General features: G+C 41.2%; 1 protein-coding gene across 6 annotated transcripts in view; it reads right to left on the bottom strand.

Annotated features, from left to right (window-relative positions):
* ZMYND11 (zinc finger MYND-type containing 11) overlaps nucleotides 1-16,906 on the bottom strand; it is a 1,778,022-nt gene that overhangs the window by 907,834 nt on the left and 853,282 nt on the right. For 5 of the 6 annotated variants that reach the window (XM_044064681.1, XM_044064682.1, XM_044064678.1 and 2 more), the window contains one exon: nucleotides 1,506-1,639. In XM_044064681.1, coding sequence (XP_043920616.1) covers nucleotides 1,506-1,621 — 116 coding nt within the window. In that variant the 5' untranslated portion in view covers nucleotides 1,622-1,639. Of the gene's footprint in view, nucleotides 1-1,505; nucleotides 1,640-16,906 lie in introns of those variants that run through there. The other variant, XM_044064683.1, reaches the window with a different exon arrangement.

The following is a 16,906-nucleotide window of genomic DNA, read 5'->3' as shown; positions in this document are numbered from 1 at the left end:
TAGACAATATTACAGCAAACAGAAATTAAAAAGTTAAAGAGACAGGATTATTATTAACAAATCTAGCTGAAGATTTACTGACACAAATTAGTTCTGGTTAATAAATATGGTAACTAGGCTTCAAGATACATATATTATAGGTGTAAACAAATGAGTTTACTAGTTACAACACGTTAAAGAATTAACTTTATGATTAATAAAAACTTGTCAACAGACCATAAATGCCCAACTGACACCAAGTGGTCAAAATTAAAACTGTATGTTTATTTACAAGATTAAAAAATATATTTTATACTTCGTTTTAGTGATCATTATAATATCTTTTGCAAGACCATATGAATAAACTTATAAAATAATTACAGAAATAAATCTCATTTCAGTAATTTCTGAGACAACTGTTACGGAATAAATCCTACATAAATACAGTTAGTAATCTAGACCTTGCATAGGCCTGAAAATGTAAGGTTAGGCCTGAGTCTTCGTTTTATATTTCACATTTTAAATTAACTACTGAAATAAGATACCTGTGTGTGTTCAGGTATCTTCAGAAGGAGTTGTAAGATTAGGTATAATTTAAATGTACAAAAATATAGTATTCACTTTATATTAAAGTCTAGAAATGCATCCATATTAAAGCAGGCTTTCTGTCGTGCATACAGTTTAATTCAGTGAATGCACTTTCAATTAGTGAAAATAACTTTCAGTCAAGAATACTGATAACAACAGAATGTGCAGTACAATGAGAACAAACAGATCTTACAAGGCTTGGAAACTAAGACTAAAGAGGCAAGTAGACATTTACTGGGTTTTGGTATTATTAGGAAATACGTCAGTCAGTCAGTTCATAGATTCATAGGTAGGTACTAGGCTATTGGCCCTACGGCTTATATAAGCCTAGCCAAATGGTACCCTAGCTTTTGCCACCCAAGAAAATTATTTTCCTGTGCCCCTGTCAAGCAGAGCCACAGAAGTGATCCCCTGGGTGAATTTCCTATCTCCCATCCAATCATCAAGATTTTTCTTGAAGAGTGCTAATGAGGAGCTTTGTTTGATACAGACAGGTAGTTTGTTCCAGAGTATGGGAAATCTCTGGGACAGGAATCTATCCCTCCAGCATATTCTATTTATTGTGGTGACAAGGTTTAGGTCCTTAGAGTGTGTCAAAGACCCAACAAGTCTAAAATATTAATTATACTATTCAGGAGTAAATGAATATGAAGAATACAAATGCAGATGGTAAGGATTATTTCAGTTTTTCAGTACAGTTATTGGAGACAGTATTTGGATATTGTTGACATCTACCTGCACTGTACATAATAAAGCATTCTTAACCTAACTATAGTGTGAACAGACTTTATTATGAAGATCTGGTCCATAAAGGAGAGACTGGCATCTGTGCAGCACAAGCTTGGCAATTAACAGATAAAGACATTAATTCTAGTCATATCCAGATCATTCCAGTATCCTGCTGTCATATGAATTCTTTCACATCTCATGTAACTTACTTTGCAATCCGGTCAATGTTTGCAATTTGCTTCTGATTTCGAATTACTTCAATAGCCTCCCACAAGAATTGGACCACTTTTGTGTCTGCCTGTCTTCTCTTTGTTAAGCGAGCCATGATTTAGGCTTTTGTAATCTGAAGAGGACAAATGTAAGAATAAGATTATTGCTAGTGCGTGTACTTCAAAAGAAATATAAAACTATATGACAGAACAATCAGTTGCTGTTTGAAACTAAAGAAAGAAGTGATGACCAGTTTAAGGAAATGCATCACATTTAACAAAATGCATGTGATAATCAACTTTAACTTGCGCAATGCACACTAGGTTACCACCCTACGTAGTCTGCCAGCTAACCAACTGGAAGAAGCACCTTACACCTCTTGCAATCGTCCAGCTTAACTTTTAAATTGCATAAAACTAATGTTGATAATATCAGTGCTGAACTGTACATCCTCACACCGGTGTGTTTTTCTATACCATATAGAAGATTATGGGAGTTGTTAAGTTAAAAGCCCATTTCAAAAACAGTGATTCAAGAACTAGAAAAGAGTGTGATGTTTTATATGCTAAGAAATAATGTCTTGGGGAATCAACACGCAACATACTCAAGGATAATTTACACAAGTTTTTCAAAACAGTGTAGTTCTCTGTCATCTTTTATTTTCATCTTAAAGTACAGTCGTCTAAGTAAATCTACCATAACCGAAGATGTTCAAATGATCTTAGCTATACGGGTTATATCCTGTATGACATCCCCACTCTAAGTCACTAATCAAGGAGCCTGAATCCTCATCATTGACACTACAGAGGGATGTTCACTTGGAATACAAATGGATACACTCAGTATTTCCAGATGCAGACCTCTCTGCATCAAGCACAACTTCCCTTACGAGCACAAAGGGCAACACTCAGCCTGGGGTCTGGGTTTCTCTCACCCTTCAGGTTCCCAGCAAAACTCCCCACTGGCACAGCTGTAGCTTAAAGTCCTCAATCGAGTGTCCAAGCCAAGTCCTCCAGCACCCTCTCTATGAAACCAATGCTTCATGTCCATGCTCCAAATAGCTGACATACACACTAGATTTGATTTTCACACACGCACACACACCTGGGAAAGGCTGGCACAGATTACCCGCTCTATCAACATTGCCCAGACTATAAGGTAGACTCACTGCTACCAGTTACTATAAGGCGCTTAAAAGGGTATCTAATTATACTGAGTGAAGTTAATACTAATACCAATGGTAATGCTGAACAAGCAGTAAGGCTTTCAGGAGTGGCCAGAGCTGTCACCAACTATACAAGTCAAGGTTAAAATATTCTCTAAAAGGACAATCACAATGAAAAGTTTAAATATATTTAATAATAAATAATAAAAACATGAAAATATGCAATATCTGTTTACAGTAATCACCAAAGTTTCAACCACAGGAAATATTAAAATAACACAGATGAACAGATTCACACAGATACAAAAAAAAAAACAATACTTAACTAATCTCACTATATTTTTTTTCCTGACTAATCTAAACAGTTACTATTCCCTGGTTCACTTAGTAGATCAAGGCAAGATGAAGTAGGTGAGGGGTACTTCTACGGCACGTTCCAAGAAACAGACTGAGAGACTTTCCAATGTAATACCTAAATATTATTTCTGGGATAGGTTACAGAATGACATCACATCTGGTCATCTGACTTCTGGTTCCCACATGATTCCCTTTGGATTGAAGCCAGGATATAGCACCTATGTGTCAATAATACACACAGACAGAGTTTTGCTAAGATCTCCTGCAGCTCCTGGAAGTCATAAAACAATTTTAGCACTTTTACTCCTCCTACAGAGCTACTAAGCCAGGCCATACAATCTTTATGGCTTAATTTAATTTCATCTATTTTTAGCTGGGACTGGGCTTAACCTCTTCTCTTCCAGTATCCTATGTTAAAACATACACCTTTAAATAGTTACAATAATACATGTATATATTTTTTTTCTGTCCAGCAGGGTACACTACTGGTACGTTCTTAACAAAAGCAACTTTACAAATATGTTTTTCAACACAAGCTTCTGAGCATCTGTGCAATCAGTTTGATATACAAATGACATACAATTCTTTACAAAATTCCAGCTAGCTGTGCTTGCATATGTTAGACATCCGCTGCCCTACTTCTTCTAGCATGACCGGCAATACCTCACATCATCACATCCTGTATAGGATATAACAGCTGGACATCTTCCAGAGTTTCAGGGCAATTTCAACATGCCCAAACTATCAAGTTGGCACTTGTTTTCATGTCAACATAGAGATGGAGTATGAACCCTGAAAGGGCAATGCTAGGAAAAAACAAAAAAATTCCATATCCTGGCATAAACAAACGCATCAAGAAACAAACGGGAATGGAGTGGCTACTTTAGCAGTGATCATTCAAACATCAATGGTTATAGCAAGTTTACTTAAACAAATGCACTATGTTCATTATATTGATCACTGCTGCAGTAACCTTAGCTATATGGGTAAATCACTATAGCTTATTACATTTGGGAGGTAGAAGAAGAGTCCAGGAGCCCCTGAAGAATGATCCTCCTAGCAAAGCTTGATTTAGACCTAGAGAAGGAATCAACCTTAAAGTGCTTTAAGCACATACAAATGATCAGTCTCCAGCTTCTAGAATACTTTTAGAATTCAACTCTTTCCAAAAAGCTACAGATGAAGCCAAGGCCCTGATAGAGTGGGCCTTGACCCTACTTGGAATACTTTCATTACAAGTATAACAAAAAAATAATATCCTTAGATAACCATTTGGAAATAGTCTGTTTTAACCCAGGTTGCCCCTTCTTACCATAACATAAAATGAGCAATTGATCCAAAAATCTGAAAGAGCTAAAGATATAGTTCTGTCAAGATAGGACCAGAGTTGGCTGTGGACATCCAAGGTATAAAGTCCTTTCTCCCTCATTTTTAGGCTCAGGAAAGAAAACAGGGAGACTGATAGTTTGACTTAAAGTAAACTCTGTTACCACTTCACAAAAAGGAGGATTAGTTTGCAAAGAAACCCTTCTCTGTGGGAAATGGGACAGGGCTGACTCACCACAAGAGATTCTAACTCGGATACATTTCTTGCAGAGCAATAAAACTGTTTTCCATGTTAAGAACCTCAAGTCAGTCAAGTTAAGATGATTCAAATGGAGCAAGTGTTGGCTTCTCCAACACAAAATTATAATTCTAAAGACAGGCCACTTTTGCAAAACCCCTTTCAAAAACAAATTGACATCAGAATGCATTTAAAAAGAGAAGGATCCAAAGGGCAGACATGCTAAAATGGTTGATAAACCTGACAGAGAAAAACGGCCATGAGACAGTTACTCACACAAATACTGTACAACCAGAGAACAACAAGCTACAAATGGTGCTGGTTATGTTTTCAACTAGAAAACCTTTGTCCATTTACGTATATATGATTTCCTAGAAGGTGGCTTTCTTGGCTCCACTAGTACCTGTTGCACATCCTCAGTAAAAAGGTGCCTAAAGGAAATTAAGACTATCATCCAGGAGGCGACTAAAGTTGAGTGTGGTCAGAGTGTGTTAAACATCTCTGTTCTTGTGTGAGTAGATTCAGTCTGTGAGGAGGTTTGTAGTGACTGCCCCTGGACATTTCTAAAAGAAGGGGGAACCATGCTTGCCTGAGCCAGAAGGCAATCAACACAATGATCTTGGGTATTCCTTTGGAATCTTCAGAAGTACCCTAGATATCAGTGGAAAGTGTGGAAGTATATAGGAACATTCCTGTCCAAGGAAAAGAAAAGGCATCTGTGTTCCAAGCCTTCTTGTATGGAGTCCTAAAGATTAACCTTGCCAGCTGATTGTTCAGACAGAAATAAAATAGGTCTACTTGAGGAACTACCCACAAAACGGATCAAATCTTGGAAGACCCTGTGATCTAGTTTCCTTTAGTGAGGGTTTGCCCTTGTCCTGCTCAGCTGGTCTGCCACACAATTTTGTTATGACAGAATGTAGAATGCCTGTAGAGTGAGATTGTAATGTAAAACTAAAACCCAGGCTAACATGGCTAGTCAGCAAACGGGGTACAAATGTGTTTCCCCTTGCTTGCTGATGTGTCAGATGACTGTGGTATTGTCTGCAACAACTTGAACAGGTCCTGAGGACCAAAGATAATAAAGAGAGTGCCTTGACCAGGGCAAGCATCTCTTTGATATTTATGTGCTTAATTCAGTCCTTGGTGTCCCAAACACCTTTCATTTTTATCCCTCCTGACACTGCTCTCCAAGCAAAGTATACAGCATCTGCAGTGACTGCTTTGGAACAAGGAGAGAGAAGGGTAGACTAATTTAAGGATATTTTCTGTTTCCACAAAGTGATTTCTTTTCTGGAAAAAAGCACTGGGATTTAAAATGACAAAGGATGCTAGTGATGGGACCAAAGAAACATCAGATACCATAGTATTTTTGTCATGTGGAGTCTTACCAGGGGTATCATGAGAATCATAGATGCCATGAGACCCAAAATCCTGAGGTATTCCCTTGCAGTAACCAAAGTCTGAGTGGTAAACAGAGATAGAGCTAAATAAAAATCTATTTTTTTTTTCCTGTAGAAGAAAAGCTCTTTAAAATTAGATGTCTACCTGACAGAAATAGTCAAATAAGTCTTTTGAATACTCTCTTGGAATCTCATCTTCTGTAAGAGACCTCTCACCCAAGTGACAGATTTCTCAAACTCTATAAAAAAAAGACTCTGCAAAGACAAGCAAATCATCTAAATATGGAAAAATGTGGATAGTCTGTAATCTGCAATGAGTTCAACTGGAGCTAGAAACCTTGTGAACACTCTTGATGCAGTGGATACTCCAGAGGGCAAGGCAGAGAACTGATAATATGATCCAAACACAAAACCTGAAGAAACACCTGAAGTATGGACAAATAGGGATGTGATGATAGGCATCTTTTAAATATGTTACCAGGAAATGTGAACGAAGAAGAAGTAACAGATTGTGAAGTGAGAATTTTGAATTTGGGCACAATCACAAACAGGTTTAGCAAAGAAAAATCCAGAACTGTTCCCCATGCACTATCTTTTTCTGGCACTAAAAATATCCTTGAATAAAAACCTTTCCTCACCTGGGAAGGAGGAACTGGTTCTATAACTGCCTGAGACTAAATGAAATGAAGGACTAGTGATGACACAGCCTGAATTGTGAGGGATCACCCCCTGGAAAGGAGGAATTTCCTCCCACTGCCATCTGTAATCTTAATGAATGATTTTCAGAACTCATTTGTCTGAAACTATTTCTTGCCAAAAAAGCAGAGATTCAGACTTTCTGGAAGGGGAATGGGGTTATCAGGGTGCTTGTGGTGTGTGGGGCAGGGGACAAGGTCCATTAAATAGTCATTCTGACATGTTGGACTGTCCTTGGTTTGGGAGGTTCCACACTTCTTTTTGGAACCCCCGTCATTTTTTCTTCAATATCTGTTTACTTGTAATCTTGTTGACACAGTTTACTTTGTTATTCAATTTAAAAGAGGAGTTAGAGAATCCCTTAGAATTTTTGGAAAAAGATGGCTGACGATGTTAAGAAATCTCCCTGAGAAAACATATTCCTTTCATCACACTTTTTGATCACCTCTGCAGCAGAGGGGACGAAAAACTAGTTCTGCAACTAAAGGAGAATTTAAATTTTCATTTTTAATACCATCTGGGAGGTTCTGAAATCACAGCCAGGCAAACCACCCTAAAACAGTACCAGTGGCCATAACTCTGGAAGAAGTATCAGAGTCACACACACATCCTGTAAACTATGAATTGTGACCTGTGCAGTAGAAGAAACTAAATTATTTAAAGCAGATTTTTCTTCACAAGAAGAAATTTCACATAAAACATTCCTCATACTTTCACAAGTCATATTCATAAAATCAAAGTTGCAGAAATATACACTTTTTCCCCCAGACTTACCAATAACTTTCCCATCCTTGTCAGAAAGAGGAGGACTGGAATGACCCAAGTGCTTAGCAGCAGTAGGATCAACAAAAGCTACAGCTGCTGGGTCAGGTTTGAGAATAATGTGAGAGAGGAACTTTAAAACATCCTACTTTCCTTTTTAGGGGCAACTGTTTGACTATCAGGAAAATTGCAGCCAGTGACGCACACATCTTTTAAATAAAACTGAATAGGAGGAATGGATGTAGGCTCTGGAAAATGCTTCTGTAACAACTCCTAGTATTTTCAGAAAGACTGAGAAACCTCAGGTTCTCCCACAGAAAACACTGGCATATTCTAGCAACAGTATCACAGAAAGAACAACTCCCACAAGGAGAGTCAGAAACTGAGCTCAAAGTCCAAATCAGAAAACTGAGGAAAAAACACTGCATCTGTCCTTTCATCTTCCTGTTCAGATGCAAAATATTGAATCTCTTCAGAAAAAGAGGTATCCCTCTTTCTTTTATCAGAAAATGCTTTACAAGAAGGATCAACAGCCTGAATTAAATCCTGAGGCAAACTTCAAACGACTCCTCTCCAAAGAAATGTGAGGAAGCATAGATACATGCTTAGTTTTATGTTTCTTTTTAACTGGAAACATTGGGTCAGCTGTCTTACTAATGGCAGCAGCAGCTTCCCAAGAGATAGGCACAGCATTCTATCACAACAGGAAGCCTTCCCTGTTCCCTCTCAGAAAACGTCAGAGTGTCTCTCCCTTGCCCACTAAGGTGGCACCAACAGCCACAGAGGATGTGGCTAACCCCTGGCCCATTGAGGCTGTAGGTGTTACACCAGAGAGATTCAGGATGAAAGCTGAGTGGTCTGAGATACGACCAATGGTCACAGCAGAGTCATCCATCTGTGGATGAGGCAAACTATTAGCTTCTGTGCTGGCAAAGGTTAAACCTGAACTTTTTCTTTTTTGTGGATGGAAGGAGGACAGACTGTGAGACTGGCAGTTTATTCATGGTCAAGGTGAAAATGGTGCCTCTTTCCTTGGGAAAACAGGCAGCAAAAGGTGGCAAAAACTACAAGTCTTTAAACATCACTTTTTCACATAACGACACAGTAAAAAGCACTTTAAAACACTTTGTCAGCCCCCAAAAGTAAAATAAAAAGAAGTTATGTTCTTACCATAACATTCCATGTGAGTTATTCATCTCGCCTTTGTTCTTACACACGGGTTCGGAGCCGATCCCTCGGCTCTGAGTCGGCCACATTCCAAGCTCTGCATCTAAGAGAGAATTGAGGCACAGTCCCTATCCCATGATCCTCTCCTGCTAACCCTCAGATCTAGTTTGCTATGAAAACCAGACAACAGAAGACATACCCGCCTACACATGCATACATATCAATACCCAAAGGTAAGGACAGATACACGCATATATATATATATATATTATATATATATTATACATGTCCGAATATGAATGCATACACAGAGGCAGGCAGTCCGAAGGGACCATGAGAAAGGATGACCAGCCACCAGTCGTACCTGTTCTTCCAGAACATGGAGGGGGAAGGAGGGTGGGAATGTAAGAACAAAGGCGAGATGAACAACTCACATGGAACGTTGTGGTAAGAACATAACTTCTTTATGTGAAGTTGTTTGATCTCGCCGTTTGTTCTTACACACGGGTAGCATCCCTAGCACCCTAAACCCAGGTGGCTCATGGGAGAACATTCCTGAGCACAGTGAAACCAAAGGGAGCCCTGTCCCTGGAGGACCTGTCCACTTTGTAATGAGTAATAAATGTATGAGGTTTGGCCCAGGTAGCCGCTGAACAAATGGTATCTATCGGTAAGCGAGCAGCATGGGCTAAGGAAGTAAAAACAGCTCTAGTAGAATGAGCTTTAGCTTTGAGCGAAGTACACTGATTGGAAGATGAATAAACAAAGTTTATGCAGTCCGAAAGCCATTTGGATAACGTGATCTTTGTTACTGGAAGTCCTTTCTTGTTATCTGCATGAGAAACAAAAAGTTGATCCGATTTCCTGAATTCTTTTGTTCTGACCAGATAAAATCTCAGCTGTCTGTGCACGTCCAACTTGTGTAACATGCATTCCAATTTATTGGTATGGTGCCTGAAAAAAGTGGGAAGTTCTATGGACTGATTAAGATTAGATTCTGAGCAGGCTTTTGGTAGAAAGGACGGATTAGTACGTAAGGTGACCCTGTCCAGGTGAAAGATCAGATACGGGGGTCTAATTGATAGTGCCTACAGCTCTGAGACTCTGCGAGCTGAAGTGATTGCAACAAGAAACAGGGTTTTCCAGGAAAGATATTTAAGTGGGCATGACGAAGCTGGTTCAAAGGGTGATAACATGAGTTGGGATAGCATCAGATTTAAATTCCAAGGAAAAAACGGACTTCGAATGGGTGGTCAGATATAAGTTCCCTTCATGAAAGCTCTACAAAGTCTGTGAGACATGATTGTAGCTCCCCTTTCACCCACATAAAAATAAGATATGGCAGCCAGTTGTACCCTTATGGTGGATGTTGAAGCCCCCTGATGAAAAAGAGTAGACAGAAAATCTAGAATCTTATGAATAGGAGCAACCAAGGGATCTATACCTTGTTTGGAAGCCCAACACACAAGTGTTTCCACTTGCTCTTGTAACACCATTTTCTTCTTTCTAGTGGAGGTTTTGTGGGAAGAAATCAAAATATGTTCTACTGCTGGAGACAAAAGATCTTACCTGGCTAAGCTGGGAAGTGAAGCAGCCATGCTGTCAATTTGAGGGACGAAAGAGAGGGGTGAAGAACTCCTGACGAGTGGGTCAGAAGGTCTGGCACTGGGTCCAGAGTCCAAGGTTCTTCTATTTGGTGAGCTTGGAGGAAAGGGAACCAGATTTGTCGAGGCCAGAATGGTGCTATCAAGATGATCGTCCTTTCCAGACCTTTGGCTTTCTGCAGAAATTTTGAGATTAGTGGAACTGGAGGGAAGGCATATAGGAGACCCGGGGGCCAATCATGCACAAGTGTGTCCCTGGGGGCGCCCCCCGGAGGGGGAAGTAGGGCAAAATAGCTTCTGCATTTTGCATTCAAGGGGGATGCAAAAAGGTCACAGCAAGGCTGGCCCCATCTGCGGAATATCCTTTCCGCTACTTGACTTTTGAGGGACAACTCGTGAGGCAACAGGATGGCTCTGCTCAGTCTGTCCGCTATTACGTTGAATGTCCCCGGGATGTGCGTTGCTATGAGAAATCGTCCGGTGGACGCCCATTGCCAGATTCTCAGGGCCTCTCTGCATAAGGGGTAAGACCTGGTTCCTCCTTGTTTGTTTATGTACCAGATCACCGACATGTTGTCTGACTGAATTGCAACTGTCCCCGGAGGTAAGTAGTCGTGAAAGTGTTGCAACGCCAGGAACACTGCTCTCAACTCCAGGACATTGATGTGCAGACTGTACTCCATTTTCGACCACTCGCCTTGAACTGTTCTTCCCTGAAAAAGTCCCCCCCCACCCTACCAGGGAAGCGTCCGTGGTCACTGTGGCTATGGGGGGGGGTACGAATGGGCAGCCTATCGTAAGCTCGTGGCTGTTCATCCACCATCGAAGATCCCGCTTGCAAGACTCCGTGAGCAGGATATTGTGTGACAATGGTAGCCATTGGTAAGACCACTGTGAGAAGAGTAGCCACTGGAGGATCCTCATGTGCATTCTCCCTAGGGGGACCGTGATAAGGGTAGCTGCCATCATGCCTAAAACTTTCAAGATCTGTGAAGCGGGGACTCTTCTGTTTTGTAGAAGAGTAGAAATCTGTTCTCTCAAGGCTGAAACTCTTGTTTGGGGAAGCCTGATCAGAGTTAAGGTAGTGTCCAATTCCGCTCCTATGAATGATATATGCTGTGAGGGCGACAAGGCAGATTTTTCAAAGATCAGCGTTATGCCTAAACGGGAACAGAGATTGATTGTATAGTCCCTGGCTTGCAATAGGTGATGCCTGGTGGTGGCGGTAAGGAGCCAGTCTAAGTATGGAAACACCCGGAATCCTAGTCGTCTCAGGTGGGACGCCACTACTGCCATGCACTTGGTGAACACCCTGGGGGCTGAGGTGAGGCCAAAGGGCAGAGCTCGAAACTGAAAATGACTGGCTCCCAGCCGGAAGCGCATGTGATCTCTGGATGGCCTGGCCATTTTTATGTGGTAGTACGCATCCTTGAGATCTATAGAGCACATCCAATCGTTTGTTTGAAGAAATGGAAGGATCGATTGTAGCGTGACCATCCGGAATTTCTCCTTCTTTACGAAGGTATTGAGTTTGCTGAGGTCCAGTATCGGCCTCCAGTCCCGTTTTCTTTGGAACTAAAAAGAACCTTGAGTAAGTTCCGGATCCTATTTGGTCCGCCGGAACTGGCTGGATGACTCTTTATTCTAACAGCCTTTGTATTTCTATGGCTGCCTGATCCCGCAGAGTGGGTGGAACATCTGGGAATCTTTTTTGGGTGGGAGGATTGTTTAAGAGAGGGATGTTGCATCCTCCGGTTATTATGCTTTTTACCCAGGAATCTGAAGTGAGATTTAGCCAGGCCTCTGGGTATAAAACCAAGCGACCCCCGATTGCCCCTCAGGAGTGCTGGAAGGGCTTCCCAGGGATGCTATCCCTGTCGCCCTGGTTCTGCGGACCCCCTCTGCCGCCTGGGCGGCGTCTTCCATTCCTTCCCCCTCCTCTGCATCTGGAGGGGGTTTCACTAGGTGTGGATTGGAAAGCTCCCAGAGTCTTCCGGAACCACATTTTTCCACCTCTTTGCCCTTTGGGGTATGGTCTAGAAGGGGCGGAAAAATGGACCCCTATGGCAGACAGGGTCTTTCCTTCTTGCTCACATCTAGTGAGCGTCTCCTTCACTTTGGGCCCAAACAAGGAGGAGCCATCAAAGGGGGGCATTAATAAAGGAAGACTTGAAGGCTTCCGCAAAGGAGCATAGGCGCATCCAGGATTGTCTCCTCAGAGCGATCGCTGAAGCTGCAGCCCTACTCGATCCTTTGGCTGCATACAAAATGAGCCGCATGGATGAGTTAACGATAGAGTTTAGGATATTGAGCTGTGCTGTCACCTTGTCTGAGACAGCAGCATCTGTGGTACTCTGTAGAGTATCTCCCAATTCCTTGAGGAGATCTCTCTGCAGATGGGTAAAATGAGTGAGATAGTTCAGCGATCGCATGGAAAAAGTCGCTGAACTAAAAATGCGCTTCCCGTACCTGTCCATCGTCTTAGAGTCTTTGTTAGGAGGATGAACAGAGGAAGATGACTCAGACGTGTCTTTCTTGGTGACTGCCGCCACCACCAGAGCATCAACTGGGACTCCCTTGGTGAGATACGCTTTATCCTGGGGAGCAGTGATGCACTTATTGGGCTTCCGAGGGATTGGTTCCAAAGTGTCAGGGGACTCCTAAGCCCTTCGAGATATTAAATCCATTAACTCGAAGGGTGGAGTTACCCAGGAGGTGGAAGGTTGAGCCCCAAAAGCCTTCAGCAACACAGACTCGTCCTCAGTGGGGGCAAGTGACTGCCAGTCACCCCTCTGTTTGAGAATTTCCAGGGTGTCGGCAAACGAGACATCCTCGGAGGAGGACCGTGGGGACCCCTCTGACTCATCCAAGTCGGTGTCTGAGGTCAATGACTACTGTGGGGAATCAAGGTGCCTCCTCTTGCACAACCTCTTCCTCGGGACTTCATCAGAGGGGGCATCTGGTGAAGCTTCCGAAAAGCAGGGTTCACCCTCTGGGGCTGACTGAGGCTTTGGGTCTCTTCTCTTGGTGGGAACCGGTGGTGCAGAGACAGAACTCGGACCTTTTGGGGAGGGAGAAGAGGAATCTGAAGATGTGAACGTCTTACCAGACAAAACCTTCCTCATGGCCTCGTAGGCACCGGAGCCCCAGGCCGAGGACTCCACCGGTTCCAAAGAAGACGGTAGTCTCCCCAGGCCAAGGACCACGGGCTCCGATCCAGAGGACGGAGCCAAACTAATCTGCGCCGAAGCACCGACGGGAAGAGTCGGAACGGAAACTTCGGTTCGACCCCCCGGAACGGAGGAGAGACTGTCGGCTCCGAGACACCTCGATGGGTATCGAGGGTGTTGAGAAGCACTAAAGAAGGCGTCGGCTCCGGGGGATCAACAATCATCAGATCCTTGACTCCCGGCTCCGATGACTCGATGGGTCTCGAAGGAGGATTTATGGATGGAACAGGAAGGGCTTCAAGCTTCGAAACCAGTTGGGACGAAACCGCAATTAGTTTAGATAAGGCCATGTTCCACATCAGTTTCTGCACCACTCGATCCACATCGGTGTCTGACAGTGCTCTAGAGGAACGGGTCGAAAGGGTTGAAGAGGTCACCGAGTGAAGGATCAATGAAGGCAGCACCTCTGACACCGGCTCCAAGACCTGGATCTCGCCCCGAGGCAGCAGCTCGGTGCTCGGCTCCAAGGTCTGTGGAGCCGGCAACCGAATCTTAACAGAGGTACTCGGAGCCGATGACCTGGGCTCCGATACCTTCGAAGACTTCGACCCCTTGGAAGACTTGGATGACTGGTCTGCCCTCTCTAATGCCTCCTGAAACTCTGGCTTCAGGAAACCCCTCTCAATAAATTTCCTGCGTCTTTCCATCATAACTCTGCCACTAAACGAGTGGCAGACGGAGCAGTCCTCCTGAAGATGGAGAGGGCCTAGGCAGTAGATGCAGGAAACATGGTTGTCTGTTATGGACATTTTCTGTCCACACTGGCAACGTTTGAAACCAGACTTGGCTTTCTCCGACATATTGAATAACAAAAAATACAGTTGTAATACTAATATGTAAATATATACACAATAACTAACCTGAATAACACACAGGTAAAATTTTTTTAACAAGAGTTTAACTAGTAAACTTCACACAGAAAATTCTGACAGAGCCCTGACAGAAAGATATTGGCTTAAGGCCTAGGAGCAGCCGCTCCCAAAAATTCTTAAACACTACTTTTACACTATTTTTAAACAACACATGCACAGCTACTACTAACTAATAATAACAACAACTCTAAATATTTTAAACTTTTGAAAAAGAGAGAACTTTATATATATATATATATATATATATATATATATATATATATATATATATATATATATATATAAAGAATACTGGCCTGAGCTCTCACTCTACGATGAGACCTGTTGCAGCGGCAAACTAGATCTGAGGGTTAGCAGAAGAGGATCATGGGAAAGGGACTGTACCTCAAGCTTCTCTTAGACACAGAGCTTGGAATGTGGCTGACTCGGAGCCGAGGGATCGGCTCCGAACCCGTGTGCAAGAACAAATGGCGAGATCGAACAACTTCACATATAAAATTTATCCAGAGAAAAATGGTTTTCAATTACTTTAAAAGCAGCTTTTAAACTGACGGGAAAACAAAAGAGCACTCTCATTTAAAAGTACAATACAGTTAACAGGAAAGAATTACACGTTTATTTTTTTTACAATTTAAGGTTTTCCCTTAAGGGAACTTATCTGCCCAGCAAAGGAGGAGCATAAGCAGACCGTCGATCCTCAAAAGCTTCACAGGAGTGCACTCTTTGGCATCAGGAAAGCTCTGAAGGGATTGGCACCCAAACCTGTCTTTTCAGTCCACTCAACTTGACCTGGCTTGATGGCTTGGGCACATGGAAAGTGGCCTGAGACTTTGTAAAGTGGCCAGCTGTTACATCCTATGCAGGATATAGCCCATATAAGCTAAGGCTACTGCAGTAGTGATCAATATAATGAATATTCTCTGTACTTTTCCCAAGCTTTAAAAATAATCTCTTTTTGGATGTAATTTTTCCAAGCTTTAGATTTGTGTTTTTAAAAAGGAACCGATAGGCAAGACATATTTTAAACTGATAACACAACAAAGTGGAGCAGTACAGCAGTAGCTGTACAATTTGTGTGTGTACTGTATTATCTTAATAAGTAAACTCTGATCCACTGTAAGCTAAATCCATTCACACACACACATATATAAATATCAATAAACAAAAACGATATAGCATACATACCTACATATATACACATACACACACACATATGTTGTTTGGATGTATGTGCATGGGTATATACACACATACGCACCCATTATGATAGCAATTCGGATGGTTGGGCAGACTTAACAGGCTCTGAGGTGGTCAAACACACAGTGAGTCATGCTACAACATCTGCTAGTACTGGCCCATTCCAGAGGTTTGCTGCCAAGTTTTGAAGGTCTGTTTTTGATGTGCTGAATGGCAGTGCTTTTCAGCATGACAAAAGTGTATGCAATTATAGATATATATACACAAACACACACAAATTTATATGTACTTCGTATTATTTAATTTTCATTTAACTGGGGTAGAATGCTGATTCAACAGGACAATTTCAAAGTTCTTCCCAGGAAGTACAAACAACAAAAAACAGAAGTGCATCTTATCAGAAAACAACAAAAAAAAATCTGAAAAACAGCAAAATGGAATTGCATAATTTAAATGAAATCTACAAGACAACACATTGAGCAGATAATACAAAATACTGCAATAGCAGCTATAAAAGGGAGTGACTGAAGTAATTTTATACACATAGTACGTATAGTTAATCTGAGGCGAGAAATAAGAAAAACAGGGAAAAAATGAAAAGAAAAAAACATAGTGGCAAAGAGTGGGGAGAGGGGAAATACATTGTTTTAACAATAAAGATAAGATGACATAAGATCATACGTTTCAACTTTTTGAAGCAAGAAATCCGTCAAAAGCCTAAAATAATGGGGGGAACAAATGACCAAAAGTAGGGACAGACTGTAAACACTATTCTTACAAACTTAGAAAGTTGCAAGAATGACAGGAATTGTGTTAGTATGCATTTTCTGAAGCATTTGAAGTCTGAAACTTAAACAGATGTCATTATTTAGTGATATCAATTCTCAGTTATTTTTCAGAAAAACACAAATTTTATGAGGAACAGACCAAAAATATGAGGCAAAAATCTGGACAGTTGAAAGGCATACATAAAATGAAAAGGTAATGAAAAATGAAGTTATGTACTTACCATAACGCTCCATCTGAGTTGCTGCTTTTCATTTGCGCTTCATAATATATATATATATATATATATATATATATATATATATATATATATATATATATATATATATATATATATATATATATATATATATATATATATATATATGTACATATATATATATATATATATATATATGTACACACACACACACACATATATAAATATACAGAGTGGATATAAAGTTTACACAGCCCTGCTAAAATGCCAGTTTTTTGTTACATAAAAAATGAGACCACAGTAAATAATTTCAAAACTTTTCCCACCCTTAATGTGACCTATAACCTGTACAATTCAAATGAAAAACAAATCTGTTAGGGGAAAAATATAAAAAATAA

This window comes from Protopterus annectens, chromosome 3.part0 (genome assembly GCF_019279795.1).
Source record: "Protopterus annectens isolate FY-2018-M chromosome 3.part0, PAN1.0, whole genome shotgun sequence".
Lineage (NCBI taxonomy): Eukaryota > Metazoa > Chordata > Ceratodontiformes > Protopteridae > Protopterus > Protopterus annectens.
This window is presented reverse-complemented; position numbering and strand designations above follow the sequence as displayed.